The 16,933-nt window shown below is 47.3% G+C and overlaps 1 protein-coding gene across 1 annotated transcript in view; it reads left to right on the plus strand.

Annotated features, from left to right (window-relative positions):
- The first annotated feature begins 6,100 nt into the window (after positions 1 to 6,100).
- The window catches only part of gaa2 (alpha glucosidase 2), a 54,878-nt gene continuing 44,045 nt past the window's right edge, over positions 6,101 to 16,933 (plus strand). The window contains exons 1-10 of the mRNA XM_065000949.1: positions 6,101 to 6,265; positions 6,894 to 6,977; positions 8,651 to 9,205; positions 10,978 to 11,123; positions 12,276 to 12,441; positions 13,223 to 13,325; positions 14,564 to 14,683; positions 14,771 to 14,889; positions 15,133 to 15,264; positions 16,387 to 16,497. Coding sequence (XP_064857021.1) covers positions 6,894 to 6,977; positions 8,651 to 9,205; positions 10,978 to 11,123; positions 12,276 to 12,441; positions 13,223 to 13,325; positions 14,564 to 14,683; positions 14,771 to 14,889; positions 15,133 to 15,264; positions 16,387 to 16,497 — 1,536 coding nt within the window. The 5' untranslated portion in view covers positions 6,101 to 6,265. The remainder of the gene's footprint in view (positions 6,266 to 6,893; positions 6,978 to 8,650; positions 9,206 to 10,977; positions 11,124 to 12,275; positions 12,442 to 13,222; positions 13,326 to 14,563; positions 14,684 to 14,770; positions 14,890 to 15,132; positions 15,265 to 16,386; positions 16,498 to 16,933) is intronic.

Here is a 16,933-nt window from a genome sequence, read left to right on the forward strand (position 1 = left end):
ATAGAGGACTAAAGCCCACAGATGACACCTGAGTAACATACATAGAGGTCTAAAGCCCAAAGATGATACCTGAGTAACATACGTAGAGGTCTAAAGCCCACAGATGACACCTGAGTAACATACATAGAGGACTAAATCCCACAGATGACACCTGAGTAACATACATAGAGGACTAAAGCCCACAGATGACACCTGAGTAACATACATAGAGGACTAAAGCCCACAGATGACACCTGAGTAACATACATAGAGGTCTAAAGCCCACAGATGACACCTGAGTAACATACATAGAGGTCTAAAGCCCACAGATGACACCTGGGTAACATACATAGAGAACTAAAGCCCACAGATGACAACAGAACATCCTGATATATTCAGGTTCTTTCAGTCACATTGATCTCTCTACTCTGCATGCACCCTTTCCATTTGTCTTGACTTGAGCTTATTGCTAGTGAAGTGTGACGTTGTATTGCCCGAGTGGCGCAGTGGTATATGGTATATTCTGCATCTCAGTTGAGGCGTCACTGCAGTCCCAGGTTCAAATCCAGACTGCACCACATCTGGCCGTGATTGTCCCGTCAGGTAGTACACAATTGGCCCAGCGCTGTCCGGGTTTGACCGGGGGGAGGCTGTCATTGTAAATAAGAATTTGTTCTTAACTGACTTGCCTAGTTAAATCAAAAATAAATAGGTCTCTCAGCATTACCAGGACAGAGAAACCACACATGGGTCTCTCAGCATTACCAGGACAGAGAAACCACACATGGGTCTCTCAGCATTACCAGGACAGAGAAACCACACATGGGTCTCTCAGCATTACCAGGACAGAGAAACCACACATGCTCACGTGGAGCACTCCAAACAAAAAGACCATTCAAACGTTGACTAAACTCCTAAATGATGGTTATGAAATTTACAAAGTTGTTTCTCACAAAAGAAAGTTTCCACTCTGAGAAGAGTAAATGACTGTAATACAAGGCATTAATAACAGACAATAACAGACATCTCAGAAACCAAAAGACAGAGATGAACATTTACTCTGCCTGACTGGTTATATATGTAATGGGGAATTTATTACAATAAACAGTCAAAGGGAAAACAATTTGCACAATGAAATAATACATGTGGAAGAATTGTCTGGAGAGCTGAGATCATTCTGGAGAGTTGAGAGCATTCTGGAGAGTTGAGATCATTCTGGAGTGCTGAGAGTGTTCTGGAGAGCTGAGAGCATTCTGGAGAGCTGAGAGCATTCTGTAGAGCTGAGAGCATTCTGGAGAGCTGAGAGCATTCTGGAGAGCTGGGAGCATTCTGGAGAGCTGAGAACATTCTGGAGCTGGAGAGCTGAGAGCATTCTGGAGAGCTGAGAGCATTCTGGAGAGCTGAGAGCATTCTGGAGCTGGAGAGCTGAGAGCATTCTGGAGAGTTGAGATCATTCTGGAGAGCTGAGAGTGTTCTGGAGAGCTGAGAGCATTCTGGAGAGCTGAGAGCATTCTGTAGAGCTGAGAGCATTCTGGAGAGCTGAGAGCATTCTGGAGAGCTGAGAGCATTCTGGAGAGCTGAGAGCATTCTGGAGAGCTGAGAGCATTCTGGAGCTGGAGAGCTGAGAGCATTCTGGAGAGTTGAGATCATTCTGGAGAGCTGAGAGTGTTCTGGAGAGCTGAGAGCATTCTGGAGAGCTGAGAGCATTCTGGAGAGCTGAGAGCATTCTGTAGAGCTGAGATCATTCTGGAGAGCTGAGAGCATTCTGTAGAGCTGAGAGCATTCTGTAGAGCTGAGATCATTCTGAAGAGCTGAGAGTGTTCTGGAGAGCTGAGAGCATTCTGGAGAGCTGAGAGTGTTTTGGAGAGCTGAGAGTGTTTTGGAGAGCTGAGAGCATTCTGGAGAGCTGAGAGCATTCTGTAGAGCTGAGATCATTCTGGAGAGCTGAGAGTGTTCTGGAGAGCTGAGATCATTCTGGAGAGTTGAGATCATTCTGGAGAGCTGAGAGTGTTCTGGAGAGCTGAGAGTGTTATGGAGAGCTGAGAGCATTCTGGAGAGCTGAGAGCATTCTGGAGAGCTGAGAGCATTCTGGAGAGCTGAGAGCATTCTGGAGCTGGAGAGCTGAGAGCATTCTGGAGAGCTGAGAGCATTCTGGAGAGCTGAGAGTGTTCTGGAGAGCTGAGAGTGTTATGGAGAGCTGAGAGCATTCTGGAGAGCTGAGAGCATTCTGGAGAGCTGAGAGTGTTCTGGAGAGCTGAGAGTGTTATGGAGAGCTGAGAGCATTCTGGAGAGCTGAGAGCATTCTGGAGAGCTGAGAGCATTCTGGAGAGCTGAGAGCATTCTGGAGAGCTGGGAGCATTCTGGAGAGCTGAGAACATTCTGGAGCTGGAGAGCTGAGAGCATTCTGGAGAGCTGAGAGCATTCTGGAGAGCTGAGAGCATTCTGGAGCTGGAGAGCTGAGAGCATTCTGGAGAGCTGAGAGCATTCTGGAGAGCTGAGAGCATTCTGGAGCTGGAGAGCTAAGAGCATTCTGGAGAGCTGAGAGCATTCTGGAGAGCTGAGAGCATTCTGGAGAGCTGAGAGCGTTATGGAGAGCTGAGAGCATTCTGGAGAGCTGAGAGCGTTCTGGAGAGCTGAGAGTGTTATGGAGAGCTGAGAGCATTCTGGAGAGCTGAGAGCATTCTGGAGAGCTGAGAGCGTTATGGAGAGCTGAGAGTGTTATGGAGAGCTGAGCGCATGATGGAGAGCTGAGAGTGTTATGGAGAGCTGAGAGCATCCTGGAGAGCTGAGAGCATTATGGAGAGCTGAGAGCATTCTGTAGAGCTGAGAGCATTCTGGAGAGCTGAGAACATTCTGTAGAGCTGAGAGCATTCTGTAGAGCTGAGATCATTCTGGAGAGCTGAGAGTGTTCTGGAGAGCTGAGAGCATTCTGGATAGCTGAGAGCATTCTGTAGAGCTGAGAGCATTCTGTAGAGCTGAGAGCATTCTGTAGAGCTGAGAGCATTCTGTAGAGCTGAGAGCATTCTGTAGAGCTGAGATCATTTTGAGAGCTGAGATCATTTTGAGAGCTGAGAGCGTTCTGGAGAGCTGAGAGCATTCTGGAGAGCTGAGAGCATTATGGAGAGCTGAGAGCATTATGGAGAGCTGAGAGCATTCTGGAGAGCTGAGAGCATTCTGGAGAGCTGAGAGCTGAGAGCATTCTGTAGAGAGACCTCCCCCCCTTTTTCCTGTCTCAATGTTAAACTCAAGACACATTATCTTCACACATTTTAGATGCTTTTTACTGACAGACACAAGTCAATAATCAGCTAGGCCTGATTATAATCAGCTAGGCCAAGTCAATAATCAGCTAGGCCTGATTATAATCAGCTAGGCCAAGTCAATAATCAGCTAGGCCAAGTCAATAATCAGCTAGGCCTGATTATAATCAGCTAGGCCAAGTCAATAATCAGCACTGCCCAAACTGCTGGCTTCCCCCAATAGGCATATGCCTATACACTTGTGATTTGAAACAATCCACAGCTATTTATTTGAAGGAGCTAATGACCCTCTGTGGCTGAGTCAAGCTCTCTGGTAATGACTCTCTGTGGCTGAGTCAAGCTCTCTGGTAATGACTCTCTGTGGCTGAGTCAAACTCTGGTAATGACTCTCTGTGGCTGAGTCAAACTCTGGTAATGACTCTCTGTGGCTGAGTCAAACTCTCTGGTAATGAATTGTGCTTTTATTTAGACAGGAGGAGTAATTATAATATTTTAACAAAATATAAATTTACTTTAGGGGAAGCCAGAATCCAAACTGCGCACCTGCCAATTTACCTTTCTAATTAGCAAATGGCTGAAACCAGAGATCTGTAAATAACGACGAGATGCTCATGTCCCCGCCCTAACAATGTAAATCATCGTCCCAAATGCGGGAACGCATGCGACAAATTTAAGTCTGCATATTATGCCACATAGAAACGCATTGGGCTTATTGATGACAGATTTTTAGCGGGTGAGCCCTCTCTCTTCGCCTCTTCCTCTCTGCTGAAACTAGACAGCGAAACAGCGCCCCTCTGTCTTACTATCTGTAGCCCATGTATTTGATGCTGTCTGGCCAGAAAAAGGTATGACATGCCACACTACTACTGTCCAGACGGCGTCAGATGCCAGTCTATTTCTATGGGCACCAGCAATGTTCATGACACACACCGTTCACACGCCTCTTGTTGGTGGAGGGGATTTTGCAGGTTTAAAGTGTATTTCCTGCAGTTCTACACATTTAGTCATCGGGGTGCAAAGAAAATGTTGCTGTTTTAAAGCAAATTTTCTTGCAATTCTAAACATTTACCATGTCTAATATGTATTCATTTGAGTGACAAAAAAAAAGTACAAAATTACAACATTATCTATGTGCTAAAAAACCAACTATCCCATGCTGTCATGGACTAGTTGACCCGGACATTTCAGACCAGTTATACATATCTCTCTATGGTATGTAATGACTAACATGACAAGAGGAACTTTTTATTTATTTATTTCACTGACGATGAACCTTGAACATTCTACTATTACAACTTTCAAGAGTAAGTTTAAAGCCGCACCTTTGAAAAAATGATATACGCTGCATTCGGAAAGTCAAACTCATCCATCTACACACACACAATACTTCATAATGACATCACAATACCTCATAATGACATCACAATACCTCATAATGACATCACAATACCTCAATGACATCACAATACCTCATAATGACAAAGCAAAAACTGGTTTTTTAAACATTTTTTGCAAATGTATTAAAATACAAAACAGAAATATCACATTTACATAAGTACTCAGACCCTTTACTCAGTACTTTGTTGAAGCACCTTTGGCAGCGACTACAGCCTCGAGTCTTATTGGGTTTGAAGCTACAAGCTTGGCACACCTGTATTTGGGGAGTTTTTCCCCATTCTTCTCTGCAGATCCTCTCAAGTTCTGTCAGGTTGGATGGAGAGCATCGCGGCACAGCTATTTTCAGGTCTCTCCAGAGATGTTCAATCGGGTTCAAGTCCGGACTCCGGCTTGGCGGCCAGCTCTAGGAAGAGAGAACAATGGGTATACAGGTGAGAAGTGCTTGAGTCCCAGCGCATGTGGGGGGTGGAGGGGGATGAGGTAGTTGATGTGTTGGCTAAACGGGCCCTGAGGGGAGGTGGAAGGGGAGAATTCAATAAGCAGTGCAGAGGCTTTAGGGACTGATATGAGCAGTAATGATGCAGAGGCTTTAGGGACTGATATGGGCAGAGGCTTTAGGGACTGATATGGGCAGTAATGATGCAGAGGCTTTAGGGACTGATGTGGGCAGAGGCTTTAGGGACTGATATGGGTAGTAATGATGCAGAGGCTTTAGGGACTGATGTGGGCAGAGGCTTTAGGGGGGCAGGAAGAGATGGAATTGAGGAGGCCATCCTTTACCTCAGGGTTTCCCTAACTCGAGTTGAAACCCTGTTTGACCAGTCTTGGAGTTGGAAACAGCCGGTTGAATAAGTCATTACATCTGATAGGAAAACCAAATCACTTCAAAACATATTATTTGATACATTGACGTTCACACATTTAATGTGCTGCCACACACTGAACATCAGAATTATTCCCCGATACGGATGATGTTTCAGCTCGCTAACCGTCTCTAATTTGACTCGAACAGCGTAACAAGCAAGGCTGCCATGTTCTGCACGGTCAACGCACCTCAGCAGAGATGGAAGAGAATGCAAGACATCCCACTCCCTATTTTTTTCTCTTTCTGGTCCATATATGGTTAATGAACTTCGCAGACTAGCTCTAGCTGCTAATGCATTGGTGTCAAAGGGAGAGCCACCCTGTCGAGCAGAACGGAACTGAATATTTTTTGTTTCAATGGGAAACAGCCTGAGTGGGACATCATTTATCCACCATCTTTGACCTCACTGGCTGGGACTTGCCTGGGCACAAAGTGTAAAGAGTTCACTGGGTAGAACCTCGACAGATATAGTATCCAAGCTTTTGTTTTCTTTAATTAAGAGACACGGGGCTGTCAGATTTTATTTAGTTCTTCCGTTTTTCTGACTCCAGTACAGTAGGTGGCGGTAGTGCACCGTTAACGGTGAATCCCGACCGCCGTTAAATCCACGGAAGAAGAACAGAAGCCTGAGAGAACAACAACATGTTTATGGAAGGAGAGACGACGGCATGCTAGACACGTTTTCAAAAAACCTACATCGAGGGAACGTGTATTATTATTATTATTATTATTATTAGTGAGAAACCCGAGACAAACAGTCGAGGTAAGAAACGTTCGTGGTGTCGCTTTCTTTTATCTCGTATCCAAGGAAACTAACGTTAGATTGCTACTCAAACAAGCCTAATGTTGGCTACAGGGCTAACCAGCTAATGTTACTGTCCTCACAAAGCCTCGTCCTTCACCATCCTGTGTTATGTGGCAGAGGACGTTTAATCAATAACACATTTATCGTGGATACTTTGGTAAAACGGCACGCAAGCTAAGTTAGAGGGATACTAACTAGCTAGTTGTTTAGGTAACCTTACTTTCACAGCCTCGTTTTTGTTTATTAAATCCCCGTAATAAGATATCGTGTAGTTGAGGTAAACTCAGCTAGTATCCCCAGCCGAGGTGGCCAGATCATTTAACCTTTGGCATTTACAGCACCGCTTGTGTTGGCTGTCTACGGGTCGAAAGTCTAGCAAGGCTATTCGGCAATGTCAAATTTATGAAGCTATGTATGCAATCTTATCTAACTATATGATACAGTCGAATCTACTAGCCAGTCGGCTTACTGGAGATGTGTGTACATAAGTCTTTACGATATCTGTAAACCAAACACTGGGTTTGATATGCCGCTACCTGTGTCTGTAGTGTCCTCACCCGTCTACGTTGTCCTGGTCTCTGTGTAGATGGTGTCTTATAAGCGACTGAGCCCAGAGGATGTCCAGTTCACCAACGCTGCTGCTTCAGAGGAGGCTCCTGTACGGGAGGAGGTGAGAACTCCCTGACACTCTAGTGGGATTCTGTCATGTATAGTAATGTAGTCACATTTTTACCCTAACCCTACAGTACCAGTCAAAAGTTTAGGACACCTACTCATTCAAAGGGTTTTTCTTTATTTTTTACTAATTGTCTACATTGTAGAATAATAGTGAAGACATCAAAACTATGAAATAACACATATGGAATCATGTAGTAATCAGAAAAGTGTTAAACAAATCAAAATATTGTTTATGTTGAGATGTCTGTTATTCTGTGAAGCATTTATTTGGCTGCAATCCGAGGCTGGTAGCTCTAATGAACGTATCCTCTGCAGCAGAGGTAACTCTGGGTTTTCCTTTCCTGTGGAGGTCCTCATGAGAGCCAGTTTCATCATAGCGTTTGATGGTTTTTGCGACTGCACTTGAAGAAAGTTCTGAAAATGTTCCTTATTGACTGACCTTCATGTCTTAAAGTAATGATGGACCGTCGTTTCTCTTTGCTTATTTGAGCTGTTCTTGCCATAATATAGACATGGTCTTTTACCAAATAGGGCTATTTTCTGTATACCACCCCTACCATGTCACAACACAACTGTCTCAAATGCATTAAGAAGGAAATAAATTCAACAAATGTACTTTTAACAAGGCACACCTGTTAATTGAAATGCATTCCAGGTGACTACCTCATGAAGCTGGTTGAGAGTATGCCAAGAGTGTGCAAAGCTGTCATCAAGGCAAAGGGTGGCTACTCTGAAGAATTTGTAAGTCGCTCTGGATAAGAGCGTCTGCTAAATGACTTAAATGTAATGTAAATGAATCTAGAATATTTGGATTTGTTCAACACTTTGTTGTTGTTGTTGGTTACTACATGATTCCATATGTGTTATTTCATAGTCTTGATGTCTTCACTGTTATTCTACAATGTAGAAAATAGTCAAACATTAAAGGAATCTCTTAAATGAGTAGTTGTGTCCAAACCTTTGACTGGTACTGTGCATAGTACCTCAACCTTTACACCCCTGCATTTTTACAAAAGAGCAGAAACAGACTGGCACTCAGGTGATTGACTAGTGTCCTGTCCAGGACCCACTGTACACCAAGCTGCAGAAACAGACTGTCAGGTGATTGACTAGTGTCCTGCCCAGGACCCACTGTACACCAAGCTGCAGAAACAGACTGGCACTCAGGTGATTGACTAGTGTCCTGCCCAGGACCCACTGTACACCAAGCTGCAGAAACAGACTGGCACTCAGGTGATTGACTAGTGTCCTGTCCAGGACCCACTGTACACCAAGCTGCAGAAACAGACTGGCACTCAGATGATTGACTAGTGTCCTGTCCAGGACCCACTGTACACCAAGCTGCAGAAACAGACTGGTACTCAGATGATTGACTAGTGTCCTGTCCAGGACCCACTGTACACCAAGCTGCAGAAACAGACTGGCAGGTGATTGACTAGTGTCCTGCACCCCTGCAGAGGGTGTACTGTACATCAAGCTGCCTCACACTGCAGAAACAGGAGATAGGCTCCTGCCCCTATGAGCCGTTCTGACTCGCACAGGCCAAGGCTCCTGCAGGGCTCACGTTCTTACCCAGACTACACCAGGGTTTTGTACTGTCGTGTACTCTACTGTTTAGTATTGTGTCGTATTGCAGTCAAACTGTAACTGTCATTGTGATTTCAGGGGAAGGATCCAGAGGAGACAGAGCGCCCCCTGCTGCCTCGGAGGCCCTCTTGTTCTGCCACCACGGCCCTCATCTCCCTGGGCTCCCTGCTGCTCCTGGTCTGTGGCCTCTGGCTTCTGGTGACCATCTTCTGGCTCCAAGCCCCCTCCAACAGCGTCCCCCACAGGGCCCCGTCGCCCAGGGGCTCCCCAGGGACGGGTGGGGGAGACGGGGGTAGAGCCCTACCAGAGCCCCAGGCTTGTGGAGTGGTCCCAGAGGCCTGGAGGTTTGACTGCTACCCAGAGAGAGGGGTGGTGGTGACCAGGGAGTTGTGTGAGACGAGGAACTGTTGCTTCATCCCTGCCTCCTCCTTCTCCACTGCCCCGGGGAGGAACGGTGTTCCCTGGTGTTTCTACCCTCCTGGGTTCCCCTCCTACTCCCTGGTGTCTGTTAACGCCACAGACCTGGGTCAGACAGGAACTCTGGTGAAGACGGTGAAGACCTACTACCCTAAAGACATTCTGACCTTACAGCTGGAGCTCCTCTATGAGACCGAGCACAGGCTCCGAGTCAGGGTGAGGAGGCAGGGAGGACACACCATTACATACATACTGACACACAGACAACAGGCTCCGAGTCAGGGTGAGGAGGCAGGGAGGACACACCATTACATACATACTGACACACAGACAACAGGCTCCGAGGCAGGGAGGACACACCATTACATACATACTGACACACAGACAACAGGCTCCGAGGCAGGGAGGACACACCATTACATACATACTGACACACAGACAACAGGCTCCGAGTCAGGGTGAGGAGGCAGGGAGGACACACCAATACATACATACTGACACACAGACAACAGGCTCCGAGGCAGGGAGGACACACCATTACATACATACTGACACACAGACAACAGGCTCCGAGGCAGGGAGGACACACCATTACATACATACTGACACACAGACAACAGGCTCCGAGGCAGGGAGGACACACCATTACATACATACTGACACACAGACAACAAGCTCTGAGTCAGGGTGAGGAGGCAGGGAGGACACACCAATACATACAGTGGGGCAAAAAAGTATTTAGTCAGCCACCAATTGTGCAAGTTCTCCCACTTAAAAAGATGAGAGAGGCCTGTAATTTTCATCATAGGTACACTTCAACTATGATGGACAAAATGAGAAAAAAATGGTCTCTTATTTCCCACCATAATTTGCAAATAAATTCATTAAAAGTCCTACAATGTGATTTTCTGGATTTGTTTTCTCATTTTGTCTGTCATAGTTGAAGTGTGATGAAAATTACAGGCCTCTCATCTTTTTAAGTTCTTTGCCCCACTGTACATACTGACGCACATTAATGTACTGTATACACACACACACACACACCAATACATACATACTGACGCACATGAATGTACTGTATACACACACACACCAATACATACATACTGACACACATTAATGTACTGTACACACACACACCAATACATACATACTGACACACATTAATGTACTGTACACACACACACACCAATACATACATACTGACGCACATTAATGTACTGTATACACACACACACACACCAATACATACATACTGACACACATTAATGTACTGTACACACACACACACCAATACATACATACTGACGCACATTAATGTACTGTATACACACACACACACCAATACATACATACTGACGCACATTAATGTACTGTATACACACACACACACCAATACATTCATACTGACGCACATGAATGTACTGTATACACACACACACACACACCAATACATACATACTGACACACATTAATGTACTGTACACACACACACACCAATACATACATACTGACGCACATTAATGTACTGTATACACACACACACACACCAATACATACATACTGACGCACATTAATGTACTGTATACACACACACACACACCAATACATACATACTGACGCACATTAATGTACTGTACACACACACACACACACACCAATACATACATACTGACACACATTAATGTACTGTATACACACACACACACACACACCAATACATACATACTGACGCACATGAATGTACTGTATACACACGCAAATTAATGCTCACACACACAGGCAGAAGTGCGCACACACACATAAATACAGACAGATGCACATGAAAGTACTGTATAGACACACATTAATGCTCGCTCATACACACACACACACACACACACACACACACACAGGTAGAAGTGCACACACACATGAATTCAGTCCCCGTGTCAGATCTCTGGGGTCTTTGGCCGTCATATCATTCATCTCTCTTTTGTTATGTTCAGATCACCGACCCATCTGAGTCGCGGTTCGAGGTGCCAATCGCCGTGCCCAAGGCCACAGAGAAGGCCTCTAGTCCCGCCTACTCTGTGGAGCTGTCCAATGAGCCGTTTGGCATCATCGTTACGAGAACTTCCACAGGAGCTGTGCTGTATGCATGAGTTATTCTCTGTCTCTCTCTCTCTGTGGTTTCTACTCTCTCTCTCTCTCTCTTTCTCTGTAGTCTCTACTCTGTCTCTCTGTCTCTCTCTCTGTAGTCTCTACTCTGTCTCTCTGTCTCTCTCTCTGTAGTCTCTACTCTGTCTCTCTCTCTGTAGTCTCTACTCTGTCTCTCTCTCTCTCTCTCTGTAGTCTCTACTCTGTCTCTCTGTCTCTCTCTCTGTAGTCTCTACTCTCTCTCTGTCTCTCTCTCTGTAGTCTCTACTCTGTCTCTCTCTCTCTGTCTCTACTCTGTCTCTCTCTCTCTCTCTGTAGTCTCTACTCTGTCTCTCTGTCTCTCTCTCTGTAGTCTCTACTCTGTCTCTCTCTCTCTCTGTCTCTCTCTCTGTAGTCTCTACTCTGTCTCTCTCTCTCTCTCTCTGTAGTCTCTACTCTGTCTCTCTCTCTGTAGTCTCTACTCTGTCTCTCTCTCTCTCTGTCTCTCTCTCTGTAGTCTCTACTCTGTCTCTCTGTCTCTCTCTCTCTCTGTAGTCTCTACTCTGTCTCTCTGTCTCTCTGTAGTCTCTACTCTGTCTCTCTCTCTCTCTCTCTCTCTGTAGTCTCTACTCTGTCTCTCTCTCTCTCTCTGTAGTCTCTACTCTGTCTCTCTGTCTCTCTCTCTGTAGTCTCTACTCTGTCTCTCTCTCTCTCTGTAGTCTTTACTCTGTCTCTCTCTCTCTCTCTGTAGTCTCTACTCTGTCTCTCTCTCTCTGTAGTCTACTCTGTCTCTCGGTCTCTCTCTCTCTCTGTAGTCTCTACTCTCTCTCGGTAGTCTCTACTCTCTGTCTCTCTCTCTCTCTGTAGTCTCTACTCTCTCTCGGTAGTCTCTACTCTGTCTCTCTCTCTCTCTGTAGTCTCTACTCTCTCTCGGTAGTCTCTACTCTCTGTCTCTCTCTCGCTGTAGTCTCTACTCTCTCTCGGTAGTCTCTACTCTCTGTCTCTCTCTCTCTCTCTGTAGTCTGGTTGGAGTAATCTGGGAATTGGGATAGTTTATTTTGATTTAACATAATGCCTGTGCTTCATGTTGTCTCTCTCTGTCTCCCCCAGCCTCAACACCACGGTAGCTCCTCTGTGCTTCATGTTGTCTCTCTCTGCCCCCCCCCAGCCTCAACACCACGGTAGCTCCTCTGTTCTACTGTGACCAGTTCCTCCAGCTGTCCAGCAGTCTGTCCAGTCAGTACATCTATGGGCTGGGAGAACACCGCTCCTCCTTCCTACACGACATCCACTGGAACACCCTCACCATGTGGGCTAGAGACGTGGCGCCCACGGTAACGACTCCCGTCTCCAGACCACATATTGACCTGTAGGGCCTCATCCCTTCTACCTGACCATGACTCTATTCTATATCCTGTGTCTGTAGGAGCTCATCCCTCCTACCTGACCATGACTCTATTCTATATCCTGTGTCTGTAGGACCTCATCCCTTCTACCTGACCATGACTCTATTCTATTTCCTGTGTCTGCAGGACCTCATCCCTTCTACCTGACCATGACTCTATTCTATATCCTGTGTCTGTAGGACCTCATCCCTTCTACCTGACCATGACTCTATTCTATTTCCTGTGTCTGTAGGACCTCATCCCTTCTACCTGACCATGACTCTATTCTATATCCTGTGTCTGTAGGACCTCATCCCTTCTACCTGACCATGACTCTATTCTATATCCTGTGTCTGTAGGACCTCATCCCCTCTACCTGACCATGACTCTATTCTATATCCTGTGTCTGTAGGACCTCGTCCCTTCTACCTGACCATGACTCTATTCTATATCCTGTGTCTGTAGGACCTCATCCCTTCTACCTGACCATGACTCTATTCTATATCCTGTGTCTGTAGGACCTCATCCCTTCTACCTGACCATGACTCTATTCTATATCCTGTGTCTGTAGGACCTCATCCCTTCTACCTGACCATGACTCTATCCTATATCCTGTGTCTGTAGTACCTCATCCCTTCTACCTGACCATGACTCTATTCTATATCCTGTGTCTGTAGGACCTCATCCCTTCTACCTGACCATGACTCTATTCTATATCCTGTGTCTGTAGGAGCTGACTAACCTGTACGGGGTTCATCCCTTCTACCTGGCGATGGATGAGGGAGGGACGGGGACAGCACATGGATTCTTCCTGCTCAACAGCAACGCGATGGGTCAGTGGCCACGTCCCATTACTACCTTTACTCTAGATCCTGTTTACTGGGACATGATGGGTCAGTGGCCACGTCCCATTACTACCATTACTACCTTTACTCTAGCTCCTGTTTACTGGGACATGATGGGTCAGTGGCCACGTCCCATTACTACCATTACTACCTTTACTGTAGCTCCTGTTTACTGGGACATGATGGGTCAGTGGCCACGTCCCATTACTACCTTTACTACCTTTACTCTAGCTCCTGTTTACTGGGACATGATGGGTCAGTGGCCACGTCCCATTACTACCTTTACTACCTTTACTCTAGCTCCTGTTTACTGGGACATGATGGGTCAGTGGCCACGTCCCATTACTACCATTACTACCTTTACTCTAGCTCCTGTTTACTGGGACACGATGGGTCAGTGGCCACGTCCCATTACTACCTTTACTACCTTTACTCTAGATCCTGTTTACTGGGACATGATGGGTCAGTGGCCACGTCCCATTACTACCATTACTACCTTTACTCTAGATCCTGTTTACTGGGACATGATGGGTCAGTGGCCACGTCCCATTACTACCTTTACTACCTTTACTCTAGCTCCTGTTTACTGGGACATGATGGGTCAGTGGCCACGTCCCATTACTACCATTACTACCTTTACTCTAGCTCCTGTTTACTGGGACACGATGGGTCAGGCGCTGGCCTGTTCCATTTCAACCACCTCTTACCTTCAGCATCTTGAATCTCCGTTGATGTCTGAGTGATGCTGTGTGTGATGTCTGAGTGATGCTGTGTGTGATGTCTGAGTGATGCTGTGTGTCATGTCTGAGTGATGCTGTGAGTGATGCTGTGTGTGATGTCTGAGTGATGCTGTGAGTGATGCTGTGTGTGATGTCTGAGTGATGCTGTGAGTGATGCTGTGTGTGATGTCTGAGTGATGCTGTGAGTGATGCTGTGTGTGATGTCTGAGTGATGCTGTGAGTGATGCTGTGTGTGATGTCTGAGTGATGCTGTGTGTGATGTCTGAGTGATGCTGTGAGTGATGCTGTGTGTGATGCTGTGTGTGATGTCTGAGTGATGCTGTGTGTGATGTCTGAGTGATGCTGTGAGTGATGCTGTGAGTGATGCTGTCTGAGTGATGCTGTGGGTGATGCTCTGAGTGATGCTGTCTGAGTGATGCTGTCTGAGTGATGCTGTGTGGTCTTTATGGCGTGTTTATGAATGCTCTGTGGATGTTGGTTCTGTAGACGTGGCCCTCCAGCCGGGCCCTGCCATCACCTGGCGCACCATCGGTGGGATCCTGGACTTCTACGTCTTTCTGGGTCCCGATCCGGCCTCTGTGATTGGACAGTATTTGGAGGTCGTAGGTCAGTCTACAGAAAGATAAGGACCTATTTCTTCCTCGTGTCCTTGGAAGTCGTCACTGTCTGATTCTCGACCGTCACCTCTCTCAGGTTACCCCGCCATGCCTGTGTACTGGGCGCTGGGGTACCATCTCTGTCGCTGGGGTTACGGAAGTAGCAATGCCACCTGGGACGTCGTCAACAACATGAGGAACTATGGAATACCTCAGGTACTGACTCCCTCAGTGTGTGTGTATATATGTGTGTATATAACATGAGGAACTATGGAATACCTCAGGTACGTTCCGCTGACTCCCTCAGTGTGTGTGTATATATGTGTGTATATAACATGAGGAACTATGGAATACCTCAGGTACGTTCCGCTGACTCCCTCAGTGTGTGTTCACTGTTCTCTTCTGCATGGAACAGGGACGGTCTTGTGGAATCACAGTGTGTGTGGTTGTGTGTTCCAGGATGTGCAGTGGAATGATATAGACTACATGGACCGTTCTCTAGACTTCACCTTTGACCCCACGGCCTTCTCGACCCTGCCTGACATGGTGAAAGACCTGCACAGCCACGGACAGCGCTACGTCATGATGCTGGTACATTACCCCTCTCCTCCCCCTCTAGGGGTATTACCCCTCTCCTCCCCCTCTAGGGGTATTAACCCTCTCCTCCCCCCTCTAGGGGTATTAACCCTCTCCTCCCCCCTCTAGGGGTATTAACCCTCTCCTCCCCCTCTAGGGGTATTAACCCTCTCCTCCCCCCTCTAGGGGTATTAACCCTCTCCTCCCCCCTCTAGGGGTATTAACCCTCTCCTTCCCCCTCTAGGGGTATTAACCCTCTCCTCCCCCCTCTAGGGGTATTAACCCTCTCCTCCCCCTCTAGGGGTATTAACCCTCTCCTCCCCTCTAGGGGTATTAACCCTCTCCTCCCCCTCTAGGGGTATTAACCCTCTCCTCCCCCTCTAGGGGTATTAACCCTCTCCTCCCCCTCTAGGGGTATTAACCCTCTCCTCTCCCCCTCTAGGGTATTAACCCTCTCCTCCCCCTCTAGGGGTATTAACCCTCTCCTCCCCCTCTAGGGGTATTAACCCTCTCCTCCCCCTCTAGGGGTATTAACCCTCTCCTCCCCCTCTAGGGGTATTAACCCTCTCCTCCCCCTCTAGGGGTATTAACCCTCTCCTCCCCCTCTAGGGGTATTAACCCTCTCCTCCCCCTCTAGGGGTATTAACCCTCTCCTCCCCCTCTAGGGGTATTAACCCTCTCCTCCCCCTCTAGGGTATTAACCCTCTCCTCCCCCTCTAGGTTATTAACCCTCTCCTCCCCTCTAGGGGTATTAACCCTCTCCTCCCCCTCTAGGGGTATTAACCCTCTCCTTCCCCCTCTAGGGGTATTAACCCTCTCCTTCCCCCTCTAGGGGTATTAACCCTCTCCCTTCCCCTCTAGGGGTATTAACCCTCTCCTCCCCCTCTAGGGGTATTAACCCTCTCCTCCCCCTCTAGGGGTATTACCCCTCTCCTCCCCCTCTAGGGTATTACCCCTCTCCTCCCCCTCTAGGGGTATTAACCCTCTCCTCCCCCTCTAGGGGTATTAACCCTCTCCTCCCCCTCTAGGGGTATTAACCCTCTCCTCCCCCCTCTAGGGGTATTAACCCTCCCCCTCTAGGGGTATTAACCCTCTCTTCCCCCCTCTAGGGGTACTAACCCTCTCCTCCCTCTACAGGACCCGGGTATCAGCAGTGTCCAGCCAGAAGGAGGGTACTGGCCGTATGACGAAGGTCTGAGGAGAGGAGTCTTCATCAACCACACAGATGGAAGCACACTCATCGGGAAGGTAGGGAGACACACACACAGATGGAAACACACACACCAGGAAGGTAGGGAGACACACACACAGATGGAAACACACACACCAGGAAGGTAGGGAGACACACACACAGATGGAACCACACTCACCAGGAAGGTAGGGAGACACACACACAGATGGAACCACACTCACAGATGGAAACACACTCACCAGGAAGGTAGGGAGACACACACTCACCAGGAAGGTAGGGAGACACACACTCACCAGGAAGGTAGGGAGACACACACAGATGGAAACACACACACAGATGGAAACACACTCACCAGGAAGGTAGGGAGACACACACTCACCAGGAAGGTAGGGAGACACACACTCACCAGGAAGGTAGGGAGACACACACACAGATGGAAGCACACTCACCAGGAAGGTAGGGAGACACACACTCACCAGGAAGGTAGGGAGA

This window comes from Oncorhynchus nerka, linkage group LG15, assembly GCF_034236695.1.
Source record: "Oncorhynchus nerka isolate Pitt River linkage group LG15, Oner_Uvic_2.0, whole genome shotgun sequence".
Classification (NCBI taxonomy): Eukaryota; Metazoa; Chordata; class Actinopteri; order Salmoniformes; family Salmonidae; genus Oncorhynchus; species Oncorhynchus nerka.